Source organism: Typopeltis vanoorti, chromosome 26, assembly GCF_054136105.1.
Source record: "Typopeltis vanoorti isolate ZY-2024b chromosome 26, IOZ_Tvanoo_1.0, whole genome shotgun sequence".
Taxonomy (NCBI): domain Eukaryota; kingdom Metazoa; phylum Arthropoda; class Arachnida; order Uropygi; family Thelyphonidae; genus Typopeltis; species Typopeltis vanoorti.
This window is the reverse complement of record NC_143574.1, coordinates 11,641,627-11,661,186: the sequence shown is the minus strand read 5'-3', so window position 1 is coordinate 11,661,186 and position 19,560 is coordinate 11,641,627. Positions and strand designations below refer to the sequence as shown.

Below are 19,560 nucleotides of genomic sequence, written 5' to 3'. Positions count from 1 at the left end.
CTGTTTTATTCTTAGGGTAGTGACTGCAGCCTCTGTAATTTGCCTGGTGGGGGCTCCCCAGTTCGCGCATTTGGCTGGTAAGGTCCTGGGTTTTGAGCAGGTTGCTGTGGGGTGGTTTTGCCCACATTTGAGGCATTTGTAGTCTGCTCTGCAGAGTTTCTGAGCGTGTCCGTACTTCTGACATCTGTGGCACTGGCCCAACGAGGCTCTTTTCCTTAGTGGTTCACTTGTGATTTGCAGACCACAGATTGTTGTTCTGTTATATATGTTCTTGTGTGTGTTAGGTATCTCTACGAGTACTAGGGGCATTGGACTCTTGTCGGCCCATAACATTCTGCTGACCTTGACAGGTGGGAGATCGTGGAGTCGAAGGTCTTCAGTTATTTCATCTGTGCAGATGTTTTCTGTTACACCCCTGAGTACAATTTTTAGGTTTTTCTCCGACTTCAGTGAGTAAGTATGACATTTAATATCTAACTCATCCATGGTTTTTGTGAGGTGTCTGTAGTCGCCTACTGTGGCAGGCTGGATTTTAACTCCGTCGTCTACGCTTTTTGCCCATGAATAGGCAATTTGGTGGTTTTGCATAATATGCCTGGAGGCCGTTTATCGTTCTTTTCTCCGTAGTACAATTGGAGGAACTCTTTCATTGTTGGGTGTGGGGAGGTCAGTGTTGGGGATATCTTCTTCCATCTCCTCGTTTACCTGAGTCTCCGCTGTTTACGTTTTTTTTGAGCATGGGTTTCTGTATCGCATTTTGGTGTGGGAGCAGAGATTATCAGGTTCATCTTCCCTTCTTCCCTTGGTGTTGAGTTGTCCCTTTCTGTGTAGTCATCTGTCGCTGAATATAGGTTTAGAAACCCTGGCCACTCTACCTCAAATTTCTTCAACAGTTTTTTGAGGAGGTCGAGTGTCAGTTTCTTATCCAGAGATTGGACAAAGTCGTCGCGACTTAAACTGTTCATGTTTAAAAGTATTCAAAATATGCTTACCTGAGAAATATTTATAATGGCGAAGAGAACGGGCAAGGGCCGGAAAATTGCATCAAAAGTCAAAGTCTTACCTTGTATTCAGCTATCAAAGAAGAGTCACAAAATCTAAAACTCACTAATCACCACTGAAATCAAAAACATTCTTCTCAACAACAACCATCATGCCGGTCTAATCTATCTAAAACTCATGATCACTGTCCTTCGCGCAGTTCCACTGTTGTTTATATGCAGTTTGCCCCAGTAGTAGAGTGTTCGTAATGCTTATCGTGTTTACTCCGTCTTTTTAAATATTTAGACATTGCAATTAAAGACATAACATTTGTTATAGTTTTTATTTTAGAACATTATTGGGGTTATGATAATGGTTTTAATTTTAAGTAATTTTGAATTATACCAAACTGTATAATTTTATCGATAATAAACATTATTTTTTCATGTTTGTTTGTTTATTTTTACCATAATTTTGATATTTTATCCAAACACGTGTACACTGTACTTACAGTGTGTACGTATATTTCGAAAGTTGCAGCACCCCCACGATTTCAAGCCACGAGCCGCCAGTGGACAAGCCCCAAACTCGATCTCATCACCACATTTGTGGCATAATGCCAACTGCTCTGTGAAGAGTCTCACATCAACTTGGCAGTTTTCTCACATCCTTATTTCTTTTATTTTAGTGATTGAATAGGTCAAAAAGAACGGACTCCACCCAGTAGAATCCATCAACACAGGACGTCCTGCATAATGCACACAATGGCAGGTTATTGCCAATGGAGAGAGAAAAATGAGTGCACACCTGACAGCATGATGCTACCGGTTTGAGGTCATAAAGAGAAAGTTTATGTTCGCAGACAAATAACAGTTTTGACAAACGTATAGAATATATGTAAGCCATTGGGATATTTTACTCGTCTATGTCATAAACTCACGGATAAAGGAAACTCAATGAAAAAGTACAGTCAAAGAAAAATCAAAGCTTTAAGACGTTTCCATTGTATTGATTGCACGCAGTGATTCTCGAGACAGTTCCTTCAATCATCACATCTTTCCTTTTATAAGCACATCAGTAATAAAATTTTTATGTAACATTTCATCAAAAGCACCAATAATTCTTTCTTTTTTTTCTTATATGTGGCTATTTTAATATTTCTTTTAATTATATTTAATTATATTTTAATTTTAAGTGATATTTTAATGTAGTATTAAGCTTTCTTTTGCACAATTTTCCTGATTTCTAAAAAAATAAATAAATAAAACAAATAATAATTACTTAAATTTTCTAGTCCTAAACAGTGGAGTCAGCAAGCAAATATAATACGCCAGTGACAGCAGAGATGTGTGCTGTAATGAAGCATATCTCATAGAAGACATAGCAACATTCTTCTTGTTTATTTGGATTTATTTTATTCTTTTCTATGCAAAAAATTATTTCCTAATAGATACAACTTAATGTTTTCATAATGAGTCCATAATCATCACTGAATTTCAATTATCGTACATGCATGTACAAAGCGTTGAGAATATAAGACAACCCTTCCTCCACTCTCATTTCAAAATGACCATTTTTGTGCTATACTCGCCACATAGGACTCCGAAAATGTTATACTTAGCGCAGACAGCTTCTTACACATTATTTTTAATATAATATAGTCAATAGCAATCACTTTAGGTTGTTTATTTTTATGTAATTTATGAACGATGTCTTCTCGCACGAGAAAATCGGTAAAATTGTTTGTACTTTTTTACCAATCTTCGGTTTCGTATATTGTAATTCATATAATCACCAATAAGGTTTCATTAGATCAATAATAATGGTTGACCAATTTTCCCCAAGAAAGTTTGACAATTCATCACTCCACACCTTCTTTTAGGACGTCCTAGGCCTCATTTCCCTTCTTTTGGAATCCAGTTCGTTAGTATGGTGGTCCATCGCTCATCTTCTCTTCTGGATAGATGTCCAGCCCATTTCCATTTTAGTCGCTTGTGGTGAAGAATGATGCCAGTGATGCCAGTCTGACTTCTTATCTAGGTGTTTCGCTTCTTATCTTTTAATGTGATGCCAGCATCAACCTCTCCATTATTCTTTGAGTTGGTGTTAATTTATTTGCTAATGCTTTTGTTAGCCACCAAGTTTCACAATCATATGAGATGACTGGAAGTATACACTCGTTAAATGTCTTCCTTTTTAAACAGAGTGGGGTATCATTGTTTTGAAAAATGCTTTTCAATTCTCTGAATGCACTCCAGGCAAGTTGAACTCTCCTATTTATTTCCTTTTGCAGTCCACAGTTTAGATCAATGAGATGACCTAAGTATGTATATGAAGAGACTCTTTCCAAGAAATTGTTTTCTATTATTATGTTTTTTTGGTGTTACAAAATGATTAAACACGATTTTAGTTTTTTCTCTGTTTATCTTTAGACCGACTTTTCTGCTTTCATGATATAGGTCTTCTATCATTATATTAAGGCCTTCTGGAGTGTTTGCAAATATTATGATATCACCTGCATATCTAAGGTGTGTTAAGTTTCTGTTATTAATTTTTATACCAAGGTTTGTTCAGTTTATATTATTAAATATTTCTTGAAGGACTGCTGTAAAGATTTTGGGTGATGGAGATCCTCCTTATTGGACACCTTTTTTAATTGATATTTTATTGCTACTCATGTGAAGTTGGATTATTGCTGTTGCAGTGTGATATATGCCTGGAGGAGGTCCATATATTCTCCAAGAACTCCCTGATTCTGGAGTGCTTTGATTATTGCATTAGTTTTGACGGAATCAAATGCTTTTTCATAATCAATGAAAGCTATTTGTTTTACTGCATGAATATGATCAATTGTGTTAAAGCCTTTACGGAATCCTGCTTGTTCTGCTGGGTGATTTGAGTCTAGAAGAGGTGTTAACCTGTTTGTTATTACTTTTGTGAGAATTTTGTACAGATTACAGAGAATACTAATTAATTCTTCACTTCTTCTTTGTCTCCTTTTTTAAATAACAGTATCAGAGTAGCGTTTTTCCAATTTTCTGATATCTTTCCCTCTTCTAGGCATAGATTTAGTAAGTTTGTGACATGGTGAATTATGTTGTTTCCTCCCCATTTAATTAATTCTATGTGAATTAGGTCTTCACCGGGGCATGTTCCATTTTTCATTTTAGATCACAGTATGATGATCTTATTAGATGCTATACAGTATTCAAGTGAAAAGTTGGTAACTGTTCTACTTTAAAAATGATAGCGATGTCCTATCTAAATATGAACTGAATACTTCATTTATTTGGATAATTTATAAGACAGTAAAGGACCTATCCACAAACAGCCGTTGCTTTTCAATTTTGTTTTCTTTTATGTGATATTTCGCAACTGTTTACGAAACGTAGCACGTTTTCGAATGACTTACGTGTGCCAAATCTATGAAAACACCCTTAGCTACGAATTCATGTAACAGTTGGAGGTAGAAAGTCACAACTGTAACAAGTGTAGCTTTTGTTGCTTTTTTTTCTTTACCTGTATTTTAATTACTATGGATAAGGAACGAAAAAGACCGCCACAAAGGCTGTTTTGATACAGGATCAACAAGCGATCATGATTTTGCTGCATGCGAACCATCAAATCACTAACTGACAGCATAACATCTTTTATTGCAATAGAAGTCTTTGTTTTCCATTTGTAGGTCAAATGTTAAAAAGTTAATTTCTGGTGGCTTCAAAAAAATTAGAAGTTTTAATTACTTGAAAAATGCATTCACCGTTAACGTGGTGAAAGGCTTTGTATTGCTTCAGACACTCCATGGCTATTAACAACACAGCTGTCTAAAGCACAGGACAGCTTCCTTTGTGTATCTACACAGCTGTCAGCTGTTCTTTTTTATTACACCTTGAATACGATGAAAGCCTTTGCTGCACCTTTTCGAAGAACCTCAATTAAAGTCTGTGACACTCTGGAGAAGGTTAATTCAAGAATGATAAAAGCATGGAGTATGTTTTTCAATCCCTGACAGCTACAGTGCGTGGAACCTGTTGCTATCCGCTCTAGGAAATACATATATATATATATAAAGCTTGCGTCTAAAAAAACGAGGAGTGTAAATGCTTCTGGAATACAGATTAAATATTACTGTATGCGTGTGTGTGTTTTGGTGAATCTTTTCTGTTGTTATGTTAAGACAAATATAAGAGAAGCTAACAATTTTTTTGGACGGTAATATATTTATTGGTTCTTTACGTAAATTGATTACATTATGGTTATTTTAACACATTCCTACAAACAGTACCCAATAAAAAGAAAAACTTAATAATACTAACTAGAATGAAGGAAGAATACGATTGAGACGTTTAATCCAGTTATTAACTAGATAGGTAGAAGAAATCTTTAATGGTAGAAGTAGGAAGAGGGGTAACTAGGACCATCTTTATGAAGCCGAGCAAAGGGAGTAGCGAATACGAGAGTGAGAAGTTTTTTGTTTTGTTTTGTTGTTTTAGTTTTACATGGGGTGATTAAGCATTGACTGAATGTGTTTGCGAACAGTAAAAGTGAGAATGAATTTAAAATTCAGTATGATAGAATTTGTGTTGTACGATTCTTTTTAATAAAAATTTCTCCTTAGAATAAAATGCATTGAGTGAAGGTTAATTTTTATTTGATGTTTATTAATAAAAATGTACTGCTTATAAAGGTATTAATTTTTCTAATTTCTGTATAGGATTCGCACCAAATTCATTTCTGTGAGTTTATATAGTCAAACATAAACTCAGATTTAGGTTTTGTTTAGCTTAATCTTATAACATTGGCAGACAGGGGCGGCTCGTGCAATAGGCACTGCGGAACTGCAGCACCCCCGATTTTTCTCGATATATAAATATATTAATTGATTTATATTTGCTTGTAATATTTAATTTTATCATCAACAATCCTATACAATTCTCTTCTTTTGTATAACAAATAATAAAAATCCATCTTGTAGCACTTAGGAGGGCGCTAGCAGCACTGTGTTTACCACAGTGTCATATTGCTACGCGCGCAAGCATATGCACGTCATAGTGAGATGCGAGCTATTAGCGTAATGCGGCACTGTCCATCGCGCAGTTCCACTGTTGTTTATATGCAGTTTGCGCCAGTAGTCGAGTGTTCGTAGTGCTTATCGTGTTTACTCCGTCTCTTTAAATATTTGGACATTACAATTAAAGACATAACATCTGTTATAGTTTTTATTTTAGAACATTATTGGGGTTGATAATGGATTTTATTTTTAAGTAATTTTGAATTATACCAAACTGTATAATTTTATCGATAATAAACATTATTTTTTCATGTTTATTTATTTTTTTAAAATTTTTACCATAATTTGGATATTTTATCCAAACACGTATACACTGTACTTATAGTGTGTATGTATATTTGGAAAGTCGCAGCACCCCCACGATTTCAAGTCACAAGCCGCCACTGTTGGCAGACAGGAAGTGCTTTGTCTAATTTCGTAATTTACTGCAGAAGACTGAGAGAGAGAGAGAGAGAGAGAGAGAGAGAGAGAGAGATTCTTCCCTTAATGACTAACTGAATTACTCCGATGTTGCTTATCTATAGTACATCATTGGGTAGATACACTGCTAATTTATTATTTACTATAACAATGTAATACAGCCTTTTGTTAAGGTTATTCTTATATCTACCATAAAATATAAAGGCGAACTCTTTACTGTTCCTCAAATTTCCCTATATTTTTTCTCTATCTAATTAATTCTATTTATTTAACACTTGAGATTGATATCATCCATTCCGCGCTAAATCTGCCATCCTAACTAAAATCTATTCTTCCTCTTCGTCTTCGTTATAGTCGTCTGACACAAATAATTCTAGTGTGTTCACAATGTAGACATCAGAAGGACGATTTACGTTTGGCTGATTGGTAGTTGTAGTGTCATCTGTTGGCTCGTTTTTCTCTTCGGTAACAAATTCCACATCTCTTTTCTTCTTTCCCAGAAAATTAACATTACCAGTACGTTGCGGAAATTGCTAAAATATATTAAAAAATAAACTTCAGAGTTACTGCTTTATAAATGCATTTTTCATACACACAGTTAATTAATTAATCTGTTAAAGGTTCAGACGTCAAGCTCTTAGACATACAAAATAAGGCTAATTCAGATTCGTTATATGAAGACATTCTGTTAATGTGTTCGCTTTTATATAGTGTGCGCATGTCAGGGGGGAAAAGTTTCGATTTTAATAACTAAAATTGGGTCTTGAAATGCCACGGTTTCTTTCATTTGGAAATAAAATAAAAGAATGAAAGAATTTTTAAGAGAAAATGGATGGCGCTTATTCTGACTTATTTTACTAGCCCATTAGAAGCATGGAATATAGCGATTATTATGATTATTATTATTATTATTATTATTATTAACAAAATGTTGAGAGGTAGCTGATTAATATCGTGCGTGTAAATGTTGAATGGAGTTGGGGAGAGTCCAGCTCCCTGTGGTACTCCACAGGTTGCTAAAACATTATTTCGATGCCAACTAGGACAGTCAGAAATACATACCGTATAACAAGACCTCAGACAACTAATTATATCACATATAAATACAATAATCAGTACGGAAAGGTCACGCGAAACTTCTACATCCCAGACATGATAAACAAATTACCTTTTGAACAGAAACCTTACAAACTACAATAGCCTGAAAAGAGCTCTAAGGACATACTACGAACAAGAAACACGCACCCTACACATCTTACAAACTTAATGAAACACAATATATATCGTTCAGGGTTCCAGTTCAGCGAAGCATCAAGACATTCCAAGTTATCGTGTGTGTGTGTGTGTGTGTGTGTGTGTGTGTGTGTGTGTGTGTGTGTGTGTGTGTGTGTGTGTGTGTGTGTGTGTGTGTGTGTGTGTGTGTGCGTGTGTGCGTGTGTGCGTACGCGCGCGCGAATTTCTCAAATTCAACTGCAGAAACAATAAATTACCAACTACAGTAACTATTATCAATACCTTATACAGGGGAAAAAAAAGCAGAACTAAACCTGTTGTAAATATATAATCAGAATATGTAATCATAATTTTAATAATAAAAAGGATTGAATTTTAAAAATATATGTAATCGATGTGTGTATCATGTAATGAAATGTATGTATGTATCATAGTATCACGTGTAATTTAAATATGTAATCATAATTTTCATGAAAAAAAATTATTACTGTATGCATGTATGTAATTTATCTCAGAAATAATAAATGTTAAAAATATTATTATTATTATTATTATTATTATTACGCCTTTCTACTCGCGATGGCTTTGGAAATACCTATTAACATGATACGGTGCTTATTAATTTACTTAAATGCATATTTTTAACCTAAAAATGTGAGTAATCACATTTTTTCTTGAATTTGTTTATTAGAAATGTTTTTAAGGTAACTTTCCAGAAGAAAATTTTAGAAGAAAAGTGAAAATCCGTGATTTTTTGTAAGCCATTGCTCCTTGGTACCAAGTCGCTCTCCTCCGTCTTATCTGCTGTCGACTACGCTTTAGAGGTGACCTTCGAGACTGCCAGTGTAGACTTATTAGTTCCCTTCCCCTGCTGGGCACTCGCTTAGCAGAGCAGTAGAGGAATCCCAATCGCACTTCGGATACGATTTTTGCCTGTCTGAGACAAAAGTGAGTGTTATAAGTAAAAACTAGATGGAAAAGAACGGTTAATGATGTACGAATGCTTCCTAAAATGCAACAAAAGCGCGCTAAATTCAATAAAGAAATGAAAAACAACATCAAGTAACAAATCTAGCTAAAGGAAGAGTTACAACAATTTAAGTCTTCAACTGACCAAATTAAAATGAAAAAATTCCACCAAGCACACGGAGGAAACTGCAAATCAAAGCAGTCCCGGTAAAGGACGACAATTGAGATCATAGTTCAAAATTTAGCGAAATATATGAATACTCAAAATTAACACGAAGAAGCAAAACTGTCAAAACTATAAGAGAGAGAGAGAGAGAGAGAGAGAGAGAGAGAGAGAGAGAGAGAGAATAAATAAACAAGTAAACGAACAACATCCAAAATAAATAAGTGGTTCTTGAAAAACAAGATCCAGTAAATAAATTACTTGAGACCCTATTACCCTAAATTGCAGAAACGTGCTGTAATTTTCTATGATTAAAAAGCAGGATAAGAATTTTAAACGCCTTTAGTTTTAAGACGTCAAAAACATTTTTTCAAGAAAACGACTGTATCACGTATATGCTATCACTAACAAAAATTATCTAAACAAAACTGCAAAAATATTTTCTCGATATTATCAATAAAATAGTTCTAATTTGATATGTTGAAACAGCGATTTTAATTATATTTTGAAGCTAAAAAAATTAAATATATTTGTTACTGAGGTATTCTTGAAATAGTAACCAATATTTTCTTACTCTATGTATATGAATATATCTAGGAAGATGTGGCTATTTAAATATGAAATTCTTTTCCCAGTGTTTTAAATACATGAATAAGATTCATGTAGTTAAATATTATATCACTTTAACGAGTGTGATATACTGGTGAGAATATAATCACAAGTGTAGTATATCAATAGGATGCAAGTTAACATTCTGCTTCTTAAAGTATTATTCACAGCTTCTTAAATTTTTATATGTAAATCAAAATAGTTTAAGAAATATATTTTAGTTTATAAAATATATTTCGTTCAATAAAGCATTCATTATCTGCGGTTTCCAAAATATTCATATGCAAAACGACATATTAACGAAATCTAAAAGCGTCTTAAGCGTTTGTTTATAAAACGAGAATGACAAACACCAAAATGGATAAATTGAAATTTGTACATCACTAAAAGCGAACATGTCTCCCCCACTCTCATTTTTAAGCAGTCTATCATATTATGTTAATTTTTATGTGAAAAGCAATCAGATGTAGAGGTGATACTAACTGGGTTTATAAATAAGAAATTGTACTTTACAAACTTCTGCATTCTGATTATTGTTAATCTCACCTTTAAACATTCCGTCACTAAACAAAATCCTTGTTGCACAGTGATGTTCCTTGGAAGCGCCGTCTGCCAGAAAAAGAATGTAACAAAAATTAAAAAATATATTTTTATTTCAGAAGAATATTTTTAAATTCAAATTCAAATTAAAAGTGATTTACTTACTAGAAAGTTGTTTTAATTTTTTTTCATGGAATTTTGAATAACTTCCTGTATCTAATGATTTATTTCATTTTATATTATTTATGCTTTCAATTTTCAAACAGTAGTTTACATTATTCACCAAAACCTATTGACACTGTATTACTATAAGCATAGTAAGGAATAATTAATACACACGAGTGTAGCAAGTACTCTCTGACCTTCTATTAGCTATGATGAATAATTCTTGGAAAAATGCAGTGGTCAGGGGTCGTTGGCCTCACGTAGAAACCTGTAATGGTTAGTCAAAGTATGATATCCTTATGCGTTATCCCGAGGTTAAAACGAAACTTCGAAAGGTCAGGCGGAAGTAAAATAAATAATAAAAATAAATGAAATAAATACAAATTTTTAATTATTCTGAACCTTATATCATTGTTTCGAACCAAATCTTAATTTCAGTGTATTCTTATCATTTACAAGTTACCTTTTAAATTACTTTTTCTTGGAGGGGGGGGGGGGTACTTTTTGTTTTAAAATGTTATTTTTTCTTCTCTCTGCTAAATGACCATGAAATATTGATTTACATACAGTTGTTAGGCATCAATTATCTCATATTTTATATTAATTTAAAAATATAAGCATATTCTGGACAAACGACTTGAATGGTCAAGTTTTACTTCTTTTTTTTTTATGTAACTCCGATCCATGAAAGACTTTTGTAATCCTATTTGTATATTGTATTTATATTTAATTTTCACATAGTCCAGAACCAGTTCCAGAGACCTAACATACAACTTTCTCAAGCCACTTCAGGCCTCCAATAAGTGGGTCGGTGGTCTCACATCGGGTAATGAAATTCATCTACCACCTAAGACAATCAGAAACATCGATGTCCATGCTGAGATTCGAATCCATTGCCTGTTAGTTACAGAGTCGATACGCTAATCACTCGACCAACCAGGTCGGCTGAATATCATCTTCAGCCGACCTGGTTGGGCGAGAAACCAACACATTGTGAATTCGATTTTCATTGTCCGTGTACTTGTTGGGAAGTCGGAAGCAGTTTGGAAGAGCACCGTCGCTAGAATGAGGTTCCCGGATTATCTAACCTTTTAGCCCACCAAAGTATTAGTGTACTTTATTCTACCGTTTTTAGGATGATTCCAACCAATAAGATGATGGGTAAGATTATGAAAAAAATGGCGAAGCCTTTTATGAAGAATAGCAAGTTCTTTAGTTGAACCTTAACTTGGAAACAAATGCAATTTGGTAAGAGAAAAATTGTTGCTTTTTAGGCTGAGCTTTTCGATTTAGTCATTAGGCTTTCTCATCCTGTTTCTTAGACAGTATGACAACATCATTGGACCTTCTCATGATGTCTAAGCTTAACCGAGGAGTAGAATTTAACGAATTTCTACTAGGCTTTTTGTGACGAGCGGAGTGTCCTTAACTACTGCTCAACTTGTGATGCCTTCATACATATCAGCAGTACTTTAAATAGCAGAAAAATAAATAAGAGAAGAGGTAATGAACTGGAAGTATTCCTGGTAAAATAAATGGGATTGCCACCCACATACTTCTCTATTATCTCAATATTGAATCAGTTTTTTCAATATTGAATCCCAGATTTACTATATGTATAGTAAATCGGGAGTCTTCGGAAATGGCATTAGATCCTAAAGAACTAAATACAGTATAAACCCAAGTATTAACTGAGTACATCCTAGCCTTCATTAGTCAAACACGATCACGTGAATGTGTAACAACGTTTTGAACAATTATAGATATATTTAAAAATAACATCAGTGTTTTCTATAACTACATAATAATTGTCACATGTTAGTCCTTACTGTTTACTAATTTGTATGCTTATATCTAAAGAAATTCTGTGCAATTAGGATGAAACGTCATGTTGTCAATTAATATAAATACTGTATTATCATTTATTCCGGTATTCTGCCTTATATTTCATGGTCAATATATTAGGCTTAGTGGCCCGTCACAGCTAATAAAATCAAATTCCATCTATGCCAGATAAGCAGTCAAAATTTGATATCAATTAAAAAGACATAGCGAAACAATATTATCAAAGTAAAACATCTATTTGCTAAGTTTCTGAATAATACTTTAAAAAAGGATGAATGAAACCAGAAAGTGTAGACGTCACTAAGACGATACAGGCAAGTGGCTGGTCAAGTCAAATGAGGAAGAGAAAGTGCAAGTCTAAGAAGTAGTATGGTACTTACCGTATCAAGACATGTCTGTGCCTGGAAATGGAAAATTAAAATGTTATTAGTGATGAATAGAAAGGCTATTCATACGCGGAATGTATTGGATAGTAATAAAATTTTAAAATAAATCTACATTTTATGGTAATTAGATTTTACATCATTGCTGCTGAATTTAAATTTAATGCTTTTAGAGATTATTGCCTAGATCCTAGTTTACAAATCTAGTAATTTATTGTTTTACATTATTACTGGTCAATAAATTTCGGCTTAGAAACTTTGATGAAACATGCGGGTTTTTAATTCTAGCTGACATTCACTTTCAATTATAAATAGACAGATCCTCTATCATCTTTCGTTCCCCAAAGAAAGTAGTGGGAACTTTTTACCTTAACGTTTAGGCAGAAAATACGTACTAGAAAAGGTTCTCCGATCGACAACTAGAATCAAATCTATAGCGATTTTTCTTTTGGTGTTTTAGTTTATGGTCGCGAAAGCATTACCAAAATCGCGCACACACACACACACACACACACACACACACACACACGCGAGAGAGAGAGAGATTACATAATATATATAGTAGAAGCGATTGCACGTGATACATAACATACATAATACGTCTTACACAAGCACACAAATGTTAAATATTGTAACAGATGTTCTATTCATATTAATAAGTGACAGAAAGTGATTAATTAGTCAAAATATTAATCTACGTACAGCTATATCCCCTATTGGAAAATAAATATTTATTCAACTTACCGTCTGCATAAATGCCAAGAAGTTACAGCGTACACACTGGCTCTGAAAAATAAACGCATATGAAGTGAAATGCATCTCGCTAATTAAATAGAAACGAGTTACCGTTTACTTCTAAAATGCTATAAACATTTAATTTATACGTTCAGCTTATCAACTAAATGAATATTCTCGGTAGCCTTTCGATAATTTAATTTATTCAGCCTATGAATAGAAATTAAAATACCAGGATGTTAGCTGTTGATATTGTCCATTACAGATCGTCTGCAAAAACGGCGTTAATTTGTGATAGGGGGAGTAACTTCCGTTTCGCGGAAATACTGTTTAATGTAACTATTTTTAACTTATAAAGCGTAACACTTTTCAACTTCAAATTCACTAGGGAAATGTAGAAGCTGTGAATAGGAAACGATGAGTAGAAAAAAAAATCATTTTTGTGTGTGTTTGAAGAAGGCGAGTAGGAGCAAAACTGAATATTGTGTACATTTTATATTACTGAATTCTCCGTTCTAAATTGTTTAAAAACTTCATACTTAAAACGCTTCTGGATAATCTGCACTGGATTAATGCAAAGAATGTGGGTTTGAATTATAGAATATTAGCATGGATAAGAGGATGGCTGACTGACAGATATCAAAAAGTGGTATACGGGGGATGTGAATCTGCAAGATTCAAGGTAACTGGTGGTGTGCCTTAAGGATCAGTCCTTGATCCATTGTTATTCAATCTGTACATTAACGACATTGTGAAGGATTTGACATGCGACATACAGTTATTTGCTGATGATGCAAAGATAGGTAGGGTAATCATGAATGAGGCTGATAGGCAATATTTGCAGAATGATGAATCGAACAAGCTGGAATTGTGGGCATGTGAAAATGGCTGTCTTTCAATGTTAATAAATGTAAGGTCATGCACTTTGGTGTGATTAGATATCCAATGTTGTATTATATTGGCGGGATTATGCTAGAAGAAACTGATGAGACTAAGGATCTTGGAGTTTTAGTAGAGAGGAAGTTGAAGTTCAAGGACCACATTGCAAAAATTGTAAATGAACGTTCAAATGTAAAGATAAGGAAGTCATTTTGCCTCTGTTACAAGGCCTTGATAAGACCTCACTTGGACTATTGTGTGCAAGTCTGGTCTCCGTGGTGATTCTGATATATTGGAGAGAGTACAAAGGAGAGTGTCAAAAATGATATCAGGATTGTGGACTATTGATTATGAAGACAGATTGAGAATTTGTAGGCTGCAAGCACTAGCAAACAGGAGAAAGAGGGGGTGATATGGTTGAGACTTACAAACTTCTGAAAGGGTCATACAAGATTTCAATTGATGGAATTTTTCATTTTAGGGAGGGTGGGGAAAGAACGCGAGGGCATCCATAGACGTTGAGAATGAATGCTGCCAAGAAGGGGCTGTGATCATGGATTGCCATTGGCTATACTATTCGCACAGCTTGTGCGAATAGTATAGCCTCCCTCGATGAGTTCCTGGCTGTTTGGAGGTCTCTCGTAATGATAATAATAACAAAAAAATATGATTAAAATACTCTATACAAATATTTCAGAATGTTGACTCTATATATTAATATTTTTATGGCAATATCATTTTGCCTCGCATTTATATATTTAAATATTTATTATTGACGCCTCCATAGCATAAACGAAAGAAGACACCTACCTTTGATTGGTAAAACATTTACATTACAACTGAAGATGAATTAGAATGCTTGGCGCTTAGGGCTGAAGAATGGGGATTTGGCTCCAATGTTGCTAAGATGGAATATGGTTTATCATACTGTAGGAACTTTACTTTGGGAAGTAGAGAAGGTGGGGGATAGAAGTTAAGGAAAAATTGCCGCTAAAGAGGTGATAGTTTCTCTATATAAGACCACATTTGGATTTCTGCGTACAGATCTGGTCAGCTGGTTATATTGGCAGTAAAGAAATACTAAAGAGTACAGAGTATCTATCATATTATTGTTGTTATATTATTATTGTGCAAGGTAATGGAGAAGTCATCCCTGGAAATTGTAGAAGGGTCATGTGAGTAAGGCAGTAAAAAATAAGTTTTTTTTCGGCTTGCTTGGTGGATAGTGAATGAATGGAATGCATCGCCAGAAGGGGTAGTGAGTGTTCCAACACTGAATGTGTTCAAGGTATGAGATATGACAGTTATTGTGGTCTATGAGTGTTTGGTCTCCTGCGATGAGTCTTTCGACTCCGTAGAGCAGGAGTGTCTCAGATTGGACGGCGGGCGTTTGGAATGTCTGGATACATTTCCTTTAACTTTGCTGCAAGTCTTGACAGAAAACCTTTATTTTTGCCTATCATTGCTGGAGCACCATCGGTTGTCACTGCTACGAGCCTGTTTAGAGGAAGTTGATATTTTTCAAAAATGCCCCCACACCGCGTCAAAAATGTCTTCCTGTGTAGTGGTTCCATAGATGGGAATCATTTCCAAGAACTCTTCAGTAGTATTCATATTGTCGTCGCAAGCCCGAAGAAACAAAGCAACTTGAGCCACGTCGTAATAATGCACACAATTTTGTCCTTTCAGTGCAGAAGATTTAATTCCCATTTTTCTTGAAATTTTCCCCTCCCACCATCAATTTTTCTTTTTCTTATTGGCTTGGAAAGCGACATTGCCTCGGTGAATAAATATAGTATTAATATTATTAACTTTATAAAAATGTTTGAGTAAAACCGCACAAAACTGTAGACCAGTGCACGATACTATTGCAAATAAAAATAAAAAATAATAATAAAAGGGATTCTCTCACTGCTAGGTTGTCGTTGAATCGTGTTCGGCGCACTGACTTCAATGATCACTGATTGACTGTAGCAGGCAATTATAAACTCTTAGCTGAATTCCCATGAGTGCGTATGCTGCGCGTCACGTGAACAGCTGGTAGCCAATAGAATTCAACTTTTTCAGTACGCTACCAGCAGCGTGCTGTAAATTAACAATGAAAGCATAAATATAGTCTAAGATTGATTAGGATCGGATCTAACATTGAAATTGCGATATAAATTTTTATTACTGCAATTATATTATAGCAGGTCGTTGGATCCATGTTGTAACTATAAATATCGTATGAAAACGAATAAATCGATACCGTATTTACTCGAATATAACTCGCAATTTTTTTCCCCGAAAATTAAAGCTAAAAAATCATGGTGTGAGATATATGCGAGATTTTTAGATACTAAAGTTTTCAGAAAAAAATCTGAAAATGGGGTGACTTACCAGAATGTGAAATAGACAGCAATGGTAGGCCAATAGAGATAGAACAGCTATGAAGATGTGGATATGATTGGTGCGGTATTAACAAAAGATCGCATTACTAAAACAAAGTCAAGCCGACATTTTTGAGCTGAAACGCCAATTCTCTTCAACCAAATTCCATAATATCTGAAACTGTCTTAACAACATTCACTCTATATGTCTTAATTTCAACACGTTTACGAATTTTATTGCAGCTTTGTGTTTGAGTTAGTGGGGCATTCACACACATCTAACGAAAAACAATAGATTTTAATTAGCTACTGTGTTTGCCGGTGAAACATGGTTTTGCTTAAGTCTAAACAGCGTGGTTAATGTAGGAGGGGACGTGTGATTCATTAGTTAGTGCCGTTTTTATACCAGTTGTCTCTAATTGCAGTTGGGGAAGGCTTGTTTACCGCAGGGAGCGAGTTATTGTTCCCCCGTGAAAGTAGTTAAACTTTATTTTCGTGTGCGATGTACAGTACATGCAAAACTTTTTAAATTCTTTTTTTATAAAGTAAAATCAGGGTGGAGGGGTGTGAGTCATATGCGAGGGCGAGTTATATTCAAGTAAATACGGTATTTCTGTTTTATTATAAAAAGCAATCATCTTTTTTTTAAAAAAATCTTCCCTTGAGGCGTCGGGAGGCGCACGAAATTGCTTTGGGGGCCGCATGCGGCCCGCCGGCCGCCAGTTTCACACCTCTGCCGTAGAGGCATGGAGTTAATACTAATACCAATACTAATCTGTCTTATAAGGAGGTAGCAAGACTTTACTTAGAGGAAATGCGGTTTTTTTTTTTGGTTTTTTTATCACGTTAAGTTAATAAACCGCAGAACACGCGCTACTCTGAAGCACAGTAGAGATAGGATTAACCGTCTTACCGTATTTAAAATTAGCCTTTAAAAAAGCAAATTATCTAGCCGTAAAAAGGCTTGTGTGAATTAACGATGATTTTTTATTAATTGACTTACCGCTAAATTAGGATCAGTAGACCTAAGACACAACTGGATTACCTGAAAGGAAGCAAAAGTACACTAATCAGATTACATCAAGATATTTATATAAATAATTATTTTTATCGCATATTTTCTGTACATCCATAGGTGAGGATACATTGCATAAAAACTATTACATTAAAATCAACAAATGAAATATATAAATTTCCATAATATTTTAAAATTAATAGCAACTGTAGGCTTATCTAGTTCTGTAGAAATGGAATTTGCAATCTATACCGCTAGGTAACCTGAAGAAAGACAGTTCAATTATAGTCGCCGACTAGAGGAATTTTTATTAAGCCTTTATTCGACCGGTTCCGGAACTAGTAGACCTCTGAAACGAACTAGTAGTAGTTTTTTCCTGGAATGTCAGTTTTTATCCTGTAACCCAAGAAAATCGATTGTAGGACTTACACTGTTTCAGAGATTAATATATAGTTAGGATTAGAGACCACGATATGGCGACAATTGTCTGACATACTTGCTTTCTCCCCCAGAACCCGGTTAAAATCACTAATAGTGTTGGGTCAGCTATCTGTGATTAGCTATGGATGGAGGGGAAAAAAAACCCCAAAAAATGAATGAATAAAATATAATCCGCTGCTGCAAGTTAGAATTATTAATTGTGATTGGTTCTCCAGGAAGAGACTCCTATACGAGTGTTGCATTTTGAGTGTAATATGTCATAATTAGAATTTAATAACTTTTTTCCGAATTTTTCAGACAGTTTCTGTGTTTGTCGATGTTTGATGCAAGTAAAAAGGGACTTTATGCCAGAAGAAACGCTAGATTTTAACCCGACAACTTAGAAAAATGGACTGTAGAACACACACACCCTGCTGTATTAATAAACAGTAATGTATTAATTGAATTGTATTAGGAGTACAGATGGAAAGAGTTATTTGCCGTATTTTTGTGTTACTTTCGTTTATCTAAACAGCCAGAAACGTAATAATCATCAATGACAAACGATGAATCGTAACCAATTTCCTATTACTTTTTGGGAACAGAATAGCATTAGAGGATTCTATTATTATTATTAATACAGTAGAGGAACTTTTTTCTAGGCTTTTCTTTAGCCAGTTCCTAAGTTAGTCGACTGCCACGAGTAAGTCGGGTTTCTTCCTCTAAAAAGTCGGTTTTTTACCCCGCATCTCAAAGAACTCTACAAGAAAATCACAGTATTTCTGATAATACCAGAGTATTAAGGGTTAGAGCCACTAGATATAGTGGCAATTTTCTTGTATTCTTCTTTCTGAAAGCTTCATTGACTCACTGACTCAGCTTTGGCTCACTGTCAGTGAAGATTGAAGGAAGGGAGGACCTCATTCATCAGTGAAGATTGAAGGAAGAAGACTGGCTCTCACCTATCTTCAAAAGGTTCGTTAGGGCTAAAGGATTTCCGCATGCTCTCTTTGAGAAACAGAAACTAAAGGATGTATTTTTTTTTCCGTTATATATTTTTGTTCTTGTTTTGCTTTTCAGTGGCATCCCCAGACGAAAAATACAATCTTCAGTACTACATCTATGATTTCAATATCAAATAATTTTCTTTAATATGTCAGATGAGACAATATGAGACTATGTATAGCTGATAATCATTTTAGAAGTCAATGATATTAGTAGAAATACCCGATAAACCGCTATACATCCTCAGATACATCTTAGATATAAATAGGAGAAATGTCACGTTGTATTTTGAACATCATTTGGCTTTAAGTTATTAGTATCTTCTTAATGTGAAAGCTCTTTCAAACAACACATAAAACTTGGAAAAAGACTTTAAACACTTGTTATTTTAATTGGAACATTCAGATACTTACCAAGGACTGGAAATTACCTAAACCCCACGATATAGCAAGCAGACCGATCACAAATGCGACGATTACAGGGGTCTTCGAAATTTTGATAGCAGACATGGTGAACTTTATTACGCTGAAAATCAAAATTAGAAATGTGTCAGTTTTTCTTCAAAGTACGAAATAACTACATGGATTAAGAGAGAGAGAGATTGTAATAATTAGATAAGCATCATCAGGGCCGAATCTAGGAATTTTGTTATAAATTCTAAATAGATTAGTTAATAAAAATTCATAAGTTAATGAAAAATGATCCTAAACTATATTTTTTATCAGACAGAGAAAGACAATTAGCTCTTTAACGGTGGA

General features: G+C 34.5%; 1 protein-coding gene across 1 annotated transcript; it reads right to left on the bottom strand.

Annotated features, from left to right (window-relative positions):
* Positions 1–6,798: 6,798 nt before the first annotated feature.
* On the bottom strand, positions 6,799–19,322 carry LOC150092325 (uncharacterized). Its single transcript, XM_090414846.1, has 6 exons — positions 19,216–19,322; positions 17,366–17,407; positions 13,124–13,165; positions 12,377–12,397; positions 9,993–10,055; positions 6,799–7,005 (listed from the first exon to the last, which is right to left on the bottom strand). The coding sequence occupies exons 1-6, from the start codon at positions 19,309–19,311 to the stop codon at positions 6,799–6,801; spliced, it is 471 nt and encodes a 156-aa protein (XP_090270972.1). The 5' UTR covers positions 19,312–19,322.
* Positions 19,323–19,560: the final 238 nt, after the last annotated feature.